The sequence below is a fragment of the Triturus cristatus genome, chromosome 6 (genome assembly GCF_964204655.1).
Source record: "Triturus cristatus chromosome 6, aTriCri1.1, whole genome shotgun sequence".
Classification (NCBI taxonomy): Eukaryota; Metazoa; Chordata; class Amphibia; order Caudata; family Salamandridae; genus Triturus; species Triturus cristatus.
Genome location: NC_140589.1, coordinates 147045599 through 147060038, shown reverse-complemented (window position 1 = coordinate 147060038; position 14440 = coordinate 147045599). Strand labels below are relative to the sequence as shown.

The 14440-nt window shown below is 45.3% G+C and overlaps 1 protein-coding gene across 1 annotated transcript in view; it reads left to right on the top strand.

Annotated features, from left to right (window-relative positions):
- The window catches only part of TRMT61B (tRNA methyltransferase 61B), a 119483-nt gene that overhangs the window by 53983 nt on the left and 51060 nt on the right, over positions 1–14440 (top strand). Inside the window, exon 5 of the mRNA XM_085610371.1 lies at positions 6243–6457. Coding sequence (XP_085466497.1) covers positions 6243–6457 — 215 coding nt within the window. The remainder of the gene's footprint in view (positions 1–6242; positions 6458–14440) is intronic.

The window sequence follows — 14440 nt, the reverse complement described above, 5'->3', positions numbered from 1 at the left end:
TTGATAAAGCTGGGATGCTTAATCACTAAAGATATTGCACAGAGATGGATGGAGAAGACAGTGGCTGGATGAGGGGGATAGGCCACTGTACCATCGTGGAGAGGCCCTTGTGAATCCAGAGAGGTCCTGGGAATGCTTTCAGCCGGACTTTGCCTAACTACTTGACTGGGATCAGTATTGTTTGCAGTGTTCATTGGGTTAGACTTGGGCATGACACCTACTCCCATGAATACCATGAGCTCGTTGTATGATCTGATGTAGCCCAAGTGGGTGGGCATGTTTGTGATTGATAATTGTCTTTGTAAATGTCACTACTGATCCTAAACATGCCACGGTTATCTTTCTTATTGTCCTTCCACATCTTCCAGATTTGTGTATTATGTTAATTGGATGCTGACCTTTACCGCTACAATGACCGAGCAGAAGACTTTAACAGGAATCTTTATAAAATTTGGTAAAATAGGAAAAGGATAACCTTTGTACAGCAACCTATTTTTTCCCTCTATACTTCCTTTTTGAAAAATTACTGCTTTGATTGGCATTTATTCAAAAGTCACTTTTAAGAAAACCAAAATCAAGAGATTTTCTTGTGTGTTTTTGCTCAAATTTTATGGAGGTGTACAACATATGGTACATATTCAATAGGTGTTTCATGGAATTAATCTTCTAATGATGCAGTTTTTCTTAAAAGGATGTTTTCGAACAATGGAATATGTCTAATTAAATTGCCACCCCCCCAGTGTGAACGCCAAGGCGTATTTGCACCCATGAGACTGTTTTGCTATGGCACGATAATTAAAAAGTATATATGAATTTCAGTTCCAGTTTTTGCAGAAAGTGTGAGAGCACTTTGGAGGTTAGTTTTATGTGTCCCTGTATGCTTCAACACTTTTGTCATCTTCAGCTTAGACTAGAGAAGGCGGAAGAACGAGTATGTCTCGCCCCCTTATTGTTATGGGCTAAGATCTGGAAAACTCTCGAATTGGATTTCTCTAGATCCATCATATTGGATTGTCTTGCCCACTCCAATGTTCAAAGTATTTCATAGTTTAATTATCTTTGGAGTATGTTTTTGAAGCTGAGTTTGAGCAAATCATTTAATAACCCTACAAACATGCTCCCTCAAAGTAAAGCGGTCATAAAAAATGCTTATGGTTTTTGGACAAACGCACGCCATTTACAGGCACTGAATCCGTCAAAATCAGTGAGCCATTTAGATTTAGCACTTAGGTCCCATCATCCTCGTTTTTATCTTATTCATTTGATGAATTCTCAACATAGATTTTAGCTCACAAGACTTAATCTTTCCCTTGTCCACTTTTTTGTGGCTTTTCCACAGCGATGTACTTGTTCGAATAATTAATGTCCCTGTCTGTTAGAAAAGGCAGTCTCTAGTTGACTGGTTGTTACTCTATCCAAGTAGGGACCCTTCCTCCTAGTCAGGACAAGGAGGATACACTACTGAAATAACCCCTGCAACAACAGACATTTTTTTAGAAATATCAATCAAAAATAGACCTAAAATACAGTTCCTTCATGTTGATCGCTCCTTCCGAGGTATATCCGCATCGTGAACAACAAATACATACAGTTCTGGCTGACTGCGACGTCCCGGGTCAGTTACTGTGTCGGAGAGACCCGCAAAACAGTACCTTTTTAGAAATGCATGGTGTTGGCGACCTCTCATTGAGCTCTGAAGAGCCTGTGTCTGCAGGCGTGGGTTCCGGAGGTCGGTGCAGGACTCGTCGGGCCCTTGAAGTCACACGTGTTGCAGGTCAAACTCCTCACAATTGAAGTAGGGTGTGCTGGGGTCTGCAGGCGTCAGGGCTGCGGTGCAACAGTGCTGCGTGCGGTGCGAAGTGCAGCGTCCTCAGGTCGCGGTGCTGGCAGTGGCTCGGGGAAGCTCGTCCATTTAGACCAGGGCAGCAGTTCGCAGTCATGCAATGTTGGGAGGTCGCAGTGCAAACAAAAGTCTGTGCATGCAGCGGTGTCGTGGTTGCAGGAGCGCTGTCGTTGGCTGAGGAACTGGAGTCAATGGCATTGGTAGGCCAAGGCTGCGGTGTGGGACAAGGGCGGTGCATCGCAAAACTTCCAAGCGGTGCCCTTGACCCACGGTGCAAGCAGAGTCATCTGTCAGCCTGGAGCGGCGGCAGGGATACTAGGGTGGTGGAGTGAAGCGAAGCGGTGCAAAGTGCAGTGCCCACAGGCCACGGTGCAAGTAGCGACACGGTGGTGTTGGTGAGACCAGGGTTGCGGTGCGAAGTGTGTCGGTGCCCTCTGTGGTGCCTTCAGGACACATAGCCAGAAGCGGCGTCCGTGACGGGGTCGGGTCATTTTTTCTTCTGTTGCAGCACAAAACGCACAGTTCCCAGTGCTGGTGGCAGATGAACTTTAAATCTTTGCTGTTCCTGAGGCTTCTTGAACAGGGGGCAAGCTCTCTCATTCAAGCCCTTAGAGAAACTCAAACAAGGTGCAGAAAGTTCTGTCCAGTCCTTTCTCTGCCCAAGACAGAAGCTGCCACTGCAGGCCAACACAGCAAAGCACACAGCAAAGTGGTAGTTCCTCCTCACAGCTTCTCCAGCTCTTCTTCTTGGCATGTCACGGAGTCCAAAAGAGTTCTAAAGATCTGGGGTCTGGGCCCCAATATTTATACTACATTTCCCTTTGTTCTCTTGTGGCAGAGAATGTCGTTGCTTAGTCCAAACCAGTTCTGCCCTCTCTGTTCTAGCTTCCTGGCAGGAGGTGGAGACGGCATTGTGTAAGGTAGACCATGCCTATTCAGGTGCAAGGAAATCTCCTCCCACTACTCTAAGTGCAGCCCAGGTCTATTCAGCCCAGACTTGACTCATCCAGGAAAGGCAGAACACACCTCAATCCCCCCAGTGGCTATCTACAGTGAATGCACATCCCCAGCCCCTGTCACTCCCAAGCCAGGCAGTTAATCCACAACCCAGCAGAGGCACACTGGATTGTTAAGCAAGAAAATGCCTTCTTTCTAAAAGTGCAAAAAGAACTATTGATGGACCGAATGCAGAACAATGTCATACATTCACCCCAGTACAGAGATCTGGGCCTAAATCCATAGTTTTTTTGCTCGCCATTCCAGTTTGGACCCAGCCATATGCAAATCAGTCTTGACCCTGTGCCCAATGGGAACAGTCCAGCCCGAACTGCCAGGCCAGGTCTTCCCTGGACTGGAAACAAGCATCTTAGGACTGGTTTCGGGGTTACACCCCTCTTCAGCTAGGATAGCTTGATTCCAGTGGCATTGTTCTGCATTCTGTCCATCAATAGTTCTTTTTGCATTTGTCACCCAGAGTGGGACGGGTATGCTCAGACGTGAGTCCCGTGCTCTCCATGTCACTGGAATCAAGCTATCCTGGCTGAAGAGGGGTGAAACCACGAAACCGGTCCGAGGATGCTTGTTTCCAGTCCAGGGAGAACCTGGCTTGGCAGTTCGAGCTAGACTGTTCCCATGAGTCACAGGCTCAAGACTGATTTGCATATGGTTGATGTTCTTATGTGCTTTTATGACTTATTTAAATCGAATAAAGCTTGATTGACTGAGCAAATGAGTAAATACATAATATAAGGTCTTTTTTATGTATTTATTTTTTTAAATATTGTGTTTTCTTTTGTAGAGGACATACAGTAAGTCAAAGGGGGGCTTCTTATTGTCAGATGAGCAAACGCATGAGTTATGGGCCAAAAAAGTTATGTTAACACTTGGTGTGGTGTGTAGGACTACCCAGCATTCTAGATCCAAGTTTACATATTATAAGTATTGCCAAATAACACTTTGTGCCCCCAGGATCTGGAGAAAAAGCTTGATGAGCTGGTATTTACTGATGTGGTAGCCTGTGTTGCTGCTTACTACCAATATAGTTTGTAGTATTCGCTTTAGTGTGCAAATGAAAAGTTCTCTCCCCATCATTTTAACACACTACTGAAGGAAGACCTTTCACATACAGATGTGCTATGAATCGTGTCCATATAGAATTTGTATCCCAAGGATACCTAATTGCAAAGCCAGCATATTGCATACCGCATAACTTACCTGCTGTAAATGGGCAGATTGCTGGGCGGGAGGAGATACATGAAGTATATGTGTATTTGTCATTTTCCTGAAAGCCTACTATGGCATCCTCTGCCAAAGTAGTGCTTGATGTATTCCACATTCATATTTTCATGCAATTTGAACATCCTCTGTCAGTCCTAATGTTGTTCCCACTGTTCTTCCCCCTATGCCCTTCCTTGACACAGCTGAACCGAAAAAGTCTAGAATTTCTAGGCGCTGAACATGATCCCGACACCGATTTAAAAGGGCAAAGCCTGACCTCTTATCAATACATAATATCCTGTGATCATTAATTTGGCTAATCCAAAGGGAGTGACAATTCCAGCATTATCATTTGGTGATGTTTTGCTGTTGTGAGAAAGCCAGAGGGGTTAAGATCCATAGTAGACTTTTTCAGGATTAACTTTGTTTAGAAAGGGTAACTAAGATGACGCCGATCACTCTCATGGAATTTATTCCGATGCGGAGATGACACCAGGGTGTGAAGGTTCAGCATTTAAAGCGTCACTTCCTTATCTGTTAAAGTTACGGAAAATTATTTTGGCTCATCGGTCCTGCCAGGACTGTGACTCTGAGGCCTCAGCAGGTCCTGTCCAGCAGCTTTCGATCGGTGTTGCTAGGACAAGGCAGTTTAGACCCTTAACTCGTTTGTTTTTTCCGATTTTTAGTTTGCATTGGTGCTTTTCACATTTATATGCTTTTCCAAGAATATGGGACTATTTCAGCCTGCAGCGTTTGGAAAAGCTTCAGTACTCTAGGGGCATGTTTTAACAGTGAAGGTTAGTATTCTGCTAGAGAGACCATTCGACAGCAAGCTGACATGTGCCTTGCCCAAGTCAACAAAACAATATTTGCTTTGCGTTTCCAAAATTGATAAGTTTGTAGGTTGCTGTAATTCCCACATGCCAGATTGTCCACTCATTGGGACAACGAGGACCTTTGTCCAAGCAGCTGAAATGGATGCAAGTCTTCTGTCTGCTTTGGCTTAGATGGGCGGCAGCTCACAGCTCCTGAGAGGGTCTCTCTTTCTATCCTAGGGCACCATGGACTGGGGTCAGAGGAGGACATGTTTTTTTTAAACATCAGGCCTTTTGGTTTTTGCTTTTTGTGCCCTCAAATCCTTCCTCTACCTTGTTCTAGTGAGCAGGCATACCAGCAACATTTTATTTAATATGGGATGAGGCACACACTTTCAGCATCTCTGCTTGCCGACAATGCAAATATATAAAACATTGAGCATGTAGGCAGGCTGCTAAAGAAGGCTCCACCTTGCCTAGCGAGCATTTGGTCTTGGGCAAGTTTGGAGACTGTATCCAGGAAAATGGCTGATGGTATTCTGAAATCCTTTTCACTATCATCAGTGACGTTTTGCGTTTGGTTCATTTTACTTGCCGGGCCTGAGAATCTCTGTGTATGAGAACGCCCAGGTGGTTGCCTGTGTATGCATAGCTATCCCAATCTATCCAAAGAAAATGCTCTTTCTCAGATGTTTATTGTTAATGGTCTTTGGTCAATTGTTTTCAGCGGCTGTGCCCACTTTTTACGTCAACCCTGCATTTGGCTTCATGCCTGATTGATTGATTTATTTATTTATTTATTTATTTATTTATTCCAATTTTATATAATGCAAACCTGAGCCGTAGGTATTGGAGCGCTTTACATGAGCACCAGTTATATTCATGTTTTTAGGCATGGTGAGATTAAATGATTTGCCCAGAATCACAGGCTGTTGAGCCGACGCCAGGACTCGAACCTGGTTCCCCAGATCCGATGTTGGCAGCTCTGTCCCTCTCGAGCAATTTAGAGTTCTAAGTAATGCTCACCTGTTCCTCTGAGCCTAGTCTTTTCTTCGTTTTTAATATCTTTGATAGTTGCTTTGTATTTTGCTTATGGATATTTAGTACAGGGCTTGAATGAAAAGAAAGTTACTTTAGAAAAACACTACATTAATATGTAACTTAATCTTATCTCTATTGTGCCACTGTGAATTTTGCTCTGTGTGCCATGTCAAGTTCAAAATGTTATTATACAACTTTAATTGTGTTCTTTTAAGCTCTGTCTTTACCTCAATAAATTGCTTAGCTTTAATTGTTAAAATCAATCCTCATTTTAAAATTCCCATTCTAGGGAAGAACAGTGTGTTTATTGTGGATTATCTATTAAGCATTACACAGGTGATCGATTTGCTGGAAGGAATCCGCGTCTGCCAGTTGTCTCTCTTTTGCGAAAAGATCACCGAGGTTATTCATAAGGATTGGCTGGTGGTCCCATCCAGGCAGAAGGATGGCAGCATCTCTCAGAGGATGGAGCCCAAGCCACATGCAGCGGCACTTAGTCCAGACCCCACGCCAGCAGAGGATCAGGACAGTGACACCGAAGGTAATGGGTGCAGATTAGCTAGAGTGGATTTACTCCATAGGGGAGGCTTCATTTGCTTTCTTGTTTGATATATATTTGTCTCTATTTCTGGCTTTATGTTCCTATCATTTTCTAAGCATAGTCAACATCAGTAGTGGAGCTGAAACTCTGTTTTAAAGGTGACTCCTTCCTACCCTCAGTGGAGTATTATATCAATGTTGAGATATTTTTGTGCAGTTTAAGGTTTGTCTATTGACTTACCCTGGTTTGGTTTTCACTATCGTATAGCTCTGCCCTGTACTATTTCTGTGTTTCTTCAGTTCTTGGCAAGGTTAAGGTGAATAGTCTGACGTTCTTTAGGCTTTCCTGCTGCAATGCAACAGTTCATATTTTTTATGGACGTCCGGTTTAATGGTAAAATTACAGGTAAGTTCTTTGTCATTCTTCAGTAGTAATGCTGATCAGGTTTCTTTATTCAAATAGCTAGTGATATAGTCTAGTAACAGAGAAAGTAGAATCCTAAAAGGTAACGAGGGGCTAGCATTTTTAAACCTTTTGTCAAAAAACTTGTAGTACTGCAGCCTTCCGCATCAGATGCTCCACTTCAAAATGGTGACCCTTCTTCTGTTTGCGGATCATGCATGAGCAGTGTGTATTCTCATAATGATTGAGTGTCCCTCTGAAGTAAGGTTTCCAGAAAAAACTAACTTCATCTTTATACTTGAAATATCAGGTATTAGGTTTGGGATGCAGGGAAAACAGTTTAATCTAAGATAATAGCATTAGGTCGGTCAGTTTTAGACTTTTGTATTTGCTCAGTACCCATGGGTCTCTTGTTGAGGACATCAAGTAACCTAGAGTAGCTATACCGTGCGGGCCTTCCTAAAAAATGTCAGGTTCGTCATAAGCTTCAGATGTAACAGCATAGTGTGTCAAAAGTGCGGGCCTTTGACTGAGAATCCTCTACCTCTCATCTTTAGCTTTATTCGAGGGATAGTCGGCACTATTCCAGGATTACTTTCTAAAGATGGCTTGAAAGAGAAGGCGATGTCCCTTGTCCATTGGAGTCTAGCCTGGCTGCAAGAATGTCATCATTTCTGAAGGCACTTGCTGGATTACTTTCTGCTGTTGCTGGTCAGCTTTTACTAAAAGAGGAACCTTATTTCAAGCCCCTATATGCTTTCAGTATGAGCTTCTGCATAATTTGTTGCTCACACACTACTGTTTGGCAAAGTTTTTTTGAAAGACTGCAATTGACGAGTATCAGAGTCACTTTAAACTAAAGATACTGGGAGGGTGGGGGTCTATTCTTTTAGAGTGTACATCATCACACAACTGTCAGAAGTGTTGTTTGTTTTTTGTTCTTTTGCTCATTATTTTTGTATTCCCAAGCTATGTTTGCTTGTGGTACACATGGGCGTCCTATGTTAAGGCATTCCGTTGTCATGACCTATTTCTCTCTTAGTGCTTTTCCTCCTATTTTTAACTATGCATACCAGCTTCATCATATTTTCTGTTTGGACTAATAAGTGGAACACATGGAAACACAATCTTATAATTGTGAATTAGCCATGCATGGGACAAATTTCAACACTGATAGAAGGCCCTTTTTATGTATTGTTTAATACCTGCAGAGCAAAGTCTATTTGAGGATTGACTGGCCTTACATGATTTTAAAGATATGGAGGGAACTGAAGATGATGTAAGTGTGTGTAATTAAGACCTACATTTAATCTAAAAAGGAGCATAGTGGTGGAATCAATGAAAGTATGATTTGTAGAGCATGATATAGCTCTTGAGAGCTATTTAGAGAACAGGGTGTTATTTTATGTTCAAATATCTTTATTGACCATTTTATGAATATAAAACTACATATGGGCCATTGACACAGCAGATCAGCAGGCAAGCTTATCCAAACATACAAAGAATTTGCATAGGATAAACCAGATGTATTGTACAATTTAAAGAGGTTCAGTAACCATGTTCAACCTCCAAGTGTAGTGTATGGTCTATTTCAATAGACTTGTAGCTAAAAATGGGGCCTGTTTCACATTACCTACTCCAATGCCAGGATGAGGACAAGTCTCTGGAGTTTGGGTAAGAGTGCCAAGTCAGGGGTCCATAGAAATGTAGAACAAAGAGATCCAATCCTGCCTCCCCATAGAAACGGTGTACAAAGGACCCTGCAGAGTTCCGGAGGAGGAACTCTGAGGGCCCCCACTTCTAGTATATACGAGGTAACATACATATCAATCAAAAGGGCATAACACGCTCAGCCTGAGAGACATGAAACAAAGAAATTCCAGTTTGGATAAGTAATCAGTTAGTAGTTGCCAACTACAGGTAAATTTCTTATCGTAGTAGAAGAGTTTGTGTCATGTGGCCAACCAGTGTCCAATCTACAACTGTCATGCCACCCAAGTTGGTAGGTTTTATCCTGAGAATTAGGATGGCAGGATCCGGCTGTAAAGAGTAGCCCAGTGTGCCTTTAATGTGCCCCAGGATTTATTTCCAATGCGTTTGCATCTCAGTACAGGACCACCAAAAATGAAGGACGTGCCTGTTGCCTGATTGTGTCAGCATGTCTTGGATGTACTGGGAACATGCAGAAGATGTCCGATACCTCTAAAGTATAACCTGATAAGCAAAATCTCAGTGCTTCTAGTATAGCAGAGAACAATTGGCACTTTTCATATTGTGAGATTTGAGTTGGTTATTTGAGTTGACCTTGCAACATGGCTCAACAGGGTGAGCTTCCTGTTGGTAAGCTTAGAGGTGGATTGTTTGCCCTGTTCCAGTGTCTTCATGTCTGTAGTGAGGGTGTACTCAAGAAGGTGTACCTCTTTTGCCCAATCAGTGATGAGATCGCGCAATCTTGAATGCATCCCATAGAGTGTGAGACGTTGTGTCACGCTCGAAGTTAATTGAGAAGTACTCCTTAATGGCATTTTCTATGGTATCTCTATTAACCGGATCGAATATTTGGTTTTAAGCACCAACATGAGTGACTATTAAGTGTATGAGGGCCTTTGATCCAGTTGAGTGTTTTTTGTGAGCATGCTTAGAAATAGAGATGTCTGAGATTGAGGTTGAGCACACCAACCAGAGTAGCAAGTGTTTTATAAGCACGCAGTGAATCCTAGGGTACGATAAGTGTACATGCGAGTAAAAAGAGTAGATACTGGTGCAAATGACTCCATGTGTCACCAGACCTAGCTGTTATCTCATATTTCAAAGGGGCAGACATTGCCCTGTACTCTGATATATGTTGTACTTTCTATTGTTAATTGGGTCCTATACCAGAATAAACTTGCCACCCTCTATAATAGCCCCCTGTGTGTTTTCAGTTCTTTTAAGAGCGTGCTCAACAAGGTATACTGAGCAGAGCTGGAGTGTAAATGTTTATATGGGTTAACATTGTACTGGACTCTTGACAACGTTCTTTATCTCTGGTCACGGATTGCTGTTCTTGTGCTATGTGACTCTTGCATAGAATGGCTACGCCTACTGTTTTGCTTTCTGTGGAGGCCCAGAATTGGAAGGGTTACATAGACTGACATGTGAGAGTGTTTTTTTGTTAGTTGATGTGTCTCCTGCAACAAGATAATATCGGGGTCAGGATGTAGGAGATACTGCCAGATCTGTTTGAGTTTATTTGGTGAGTTAAGCCATTGTACATTCAAGAACAGAAGTTTGAGGAGCTTTGCATCGATCATACATATCAAACATAGAAAAATAAGCATAAGGCCAACTGGGCTAGACTCAACATCCCCCCCCAACTGACATACATGGGATGTGAATCCAGACCTCCTAACGAGAGGTGTAGCCCTTCTAAGGTGAGGATGTCCTAATGGAGGAAGCAACAACCAGGAAATTGTTAAGACTCAAGTATGTATGAAGGTATAGAACAGAATATGATTTATATTCCTTCAGCCTCCTCTAGTAATCACAGCCGATTATCAACACCAGAATGGAAAGTATATGGCATGCCAGCTAAAACTTGACTAAAAGTCCATCGGATGTTCTTCAGGCCGCAGGATTTGAGACTGTTTAGAGATTGCCTTCATGTATTGCAGGTAGGCAATCACATTAGCCTTGGCCTCGTTAGAAGTCCTGGCTGTTACTCTATGTGGCCTAGCGTGTGAGTGCACTGTTTGCCATTCTGGGCGTAATTTGGAGAGCACTGCCGGAGTACTCAGTGTTGTTGTTAGGGTTTATATTTAGAGGCAGGCCTAGCAGTGTCCTGGCGTCTGCGTGGGAGCGAATCGGTCACATCTTAGTATTCAAGTAGAAGATTAGGCTGAAACTGTGACCCCATTCGTATTTCTTTAAGGTAGCCCGTGATGAATTGGAAGTCTGTGCGTTATTGAGAATGATGGGTGAAAAGTCCTTGAATAGTAGTATAGTAGAGCCCCTGAAGAGGTCAGCCTTTCCCCTGGCATTGTGCATGATTATTTGTTTATTCTCAAAGAAGTGGACTTGGGTGAGTATGTTTAGGGCATCCTCTGTGTGAGATGTGTTAGACATAGTTATGTGCACACATTCAAGTCTTAATGGAGGGCCTAATAGTTTTAAGCAGTTTGCGGATGATGCTTATGATGGCATTCCCCTCCGTGCCTCTTGAGGTACCCCTAATGGTGATGGTATTGCGTCGGTTCCTGTTCTCAAGGTCTTCCTCCTTCGCTTGCAAGTCAATTTGTTGATCTGCCAAAGTTTGGATTCTGCGCCAGAGCATTTCTTGATCCTCAGAACAAGCATCCACTGATTGCTCCATCCACGTCAACTACTCTGTCGCCCAATTCTGTGACTTTTGTACGAATTTCTTGTAGGCAGGATTTACATACGGTTTCAGGGGAGCCGATCTCCGAGCGTATCTCTTATAAGCAGTCCACATATTCTTGTGAGTGAAGACTTTGGGGGGGGGGGGGGGGGGGCTCTTCTGGGCCCTTTAAGGGTGCTTACTTTTTGGGGGAATTTGGCCCTGACTGTGCGTCCCTACATACTGACCTCATAACTCTCCTTTTGTTTGCCCTTGACCAAGCATCCATCCGAGGTGGCAAAAAGCACCTGGATCCGATATCTTGGGGGGGGGGGGGGGATGGGGGAGGGAGGGGGGATAGAAGGTTGTGAGCTTCGCAGTTGGAAACCTTTTTCCAGCAACCTGGCTCCTCCAGTTATGCTGCTAGACGCATAGAGCTGTGCAGTTGCCCAGGAAAAGGCCTGTGGTGGATGACGGTAAAGCAAAAAAAATGTGGATGTATGAAATCTGTGGATTTAAGTAGGGCTAGAGGATTAGGTAGTGGGGGGAAGTCTAACCCGCTGATCACCCAGGCAGCAATCCAGAATATTTTAGGTTGTGATGAAGCATTTAACTGGCAGCCTTCAAACTAGGCCTTTCTTCACCCCCGAGGGACAGGAGGGGCATGGGTGGGGTTACTGTGTGACCAGTAAATGTAACGTAGTGAGGATGAACTGTGCCCTGAGTTTATAGGAGGGTCTTGTGTATGGCCCAGAGGGACTGCAAGACGCCCATCAGTAGAGCGACTGTGGTAAAGGGCATGGGGCCAGAACTATCCATCTTACCTCCCCTGCAATAGTGAGACTGGTTCAGATGGTCTATTCTGCTGGAGGGCCGTAGGCCTGAAAATCGGCTTAAGCATGATCCTAGCGTCTCTTAAGGCCCACAAAGTTGGGGGTTCGACGGATCTGCTGACTGGGCTTTTCCTTTGAGGTACAGTGCATCCAGTCAAGACATTGACACCTTCCCCACCCAGGGGACAGCTGTGTAGAGAAGCTGTTGATTCTCCTTGCCATTCCATGACACTGTGTTGGAAAATGTGGTAGGTCCCATCCCCCATTCACTAGCCCGGACACCCTTGGTGCAGGGCCACTTGCAGGTTGTAGCGGGACAGCACTGAATTGCCTGAGGTTACGCTCCCTTCCTGCGCTGCTGGCTCTCACAGGCTTGTCACAGTACAAACAGCGCTCCAGCTGCTCCTTGCACAAGGGAGGACCCTCTCCACCAGGTGAGAAACCCTACTCTATGGGACCGAACTCTACAACATTCCTCAGTCCCAATCAGGCCATGCTGAGGACCACGGCACACCACTCCTTTCTACCTGTCCTCACTCGTCAAGAGGCCAAACACCAGTAGGGCCCGAAGTCAGAGTGGGAAGTTGCAAGTTGGAGGGCCGGGTTCTACTCCGCCCACTTGGCCGGTTTGGGACAGAATTCAGGACCTTTGGACACCTCAGGGGGCTAACAGTTTCTGATTTGAGGTGCTTTCGATAGCAAAGTGGCTGGAGCTGAGCTACAGGATTCAGCGTCCTACTCCGTTCCCGGCCAAGCCTTGCCAGAGGGTCTCATTTTAAACCAAAGAGGACCGGACACCCAAGGAGCATATTGATAACTAGGTCTTAAGCTGTATACAAAATGGAATAAGATTAGGTTGGGATCCGAACGAGAGGGTGGTGAGGTCCACAGATTGCAGGTGAGGTAAGTGAAAGTCTCAGATCCCACTGTAAGAAAGTGGGTTTCTGTTGCAGTAACCCCACCTTTTTTTTTTTTTTGCCTAATAGCTGATGCACTTTTCCTTGTTGTGCCCTGGGCTCCTACCAATCGGGTGCCCAGGTCCTGTGTTCCTTCCCTAAAAACTGCCTAACAGCCAAAACCCAAATTGGCAAACCCTGGCCACATGTCAGCCCCTGGTAAATGGTACACTAGGTACCCAGGGCCTTGTGACCAGGGAAGGCCTCTAAGGGCTGCAGCACTCATTGTGCCACCCTAAGAGGCCCTGTACCCTAACACACAGACACTGCTCTTGCAGGCTGAGTGTCTGGGTACAAGACAAAACAAAGAGTCGACATGGCACACATCCCTGTGTGCCATGCCCATCACCTACACTGCCCTGGCATACATCAGCCACCCCTCTAGCGGGGTGCCATATGCCAGTGGTGTGGGCACAGGAGCATGAGCCCTGTGTCCCTACAGTACCCAGGTCCATTCCTGGGCACTGTAAGTGCAGTGCTGCCATTTAAGAGTACATAGTGCTGAGAGCTCGTCAAACACGAACTCCACAGCACCATAATGGCAACACTGAAGACTGAGAAGTTTGGTATCAAACTTCTCAGCACATTAAACCCGAACTGATGCCAGTGTGGGATTTAATGTACCAAGCACCCCAGAGGGCATCTTAGAGATGCCCCCTAAAACCTAACCTACAATCCATGTCTGTTCTGAGGCTGCCACACAGCAGACATGTTGCTAGACCCCTGGGTAGGAGAGCCCCTGCTCTCCTGGGTCTGCAACAATGCACATCCTGGACGAGGTGCTAAATCTCCTCCCCCAGGATGGGCAAGGGGAAGCTTCAAAGGCATGCCGCCTCTGTGAGCTTCCCCAGGCCACAGCAACCCCCCACTCTGGCGGGAAGCTTGGCCGGAAACCCCAAATAAGGACAGGAGATGTGCCAGGCTGCCAACCTTACCCCTCAGGTGGGGGAGGCGAGGTGAAGCACATCTCCGGGCTCTCGCCATCTTGAAGATGGGAAGCCCTACCCAATCAGGACTAGGCTACTGCCCCCCTACCACATGAGAGAGGCAGGATAGGGGGTGTACCCACCCCAGGACAGGGACCCAGTGGTTCCTGCCCTTCACCTACCTGTAACACCCTTAAATCTAGTATTTAGGGGCACCCTGACCCTTCCTTCCCCAGATCCCAGATTCCGAAATCCGAAGAAGAGCTAGAAGAAAGAAGACCTGCTCTGCAGCTGCTAAGAAGAGGAAGACACCAACTGCTTTGGCCCCAGCCCTACCGGCCTGTCGACCCTCGAACCTGCTCCTGCTCCAACCCGGCATCTCTTGTGGCCAGCAACCTCACAAACCCCGGAGGACCTGGCTACTTTTGAACTCTAAGCCCCTGGGACACCCATGAGTAGAGGCCCCACTCAAAATCTACTTCTAATCCCTGGCATCAGCCCGGAACCGCGAACCCTTCACACTCTGCACC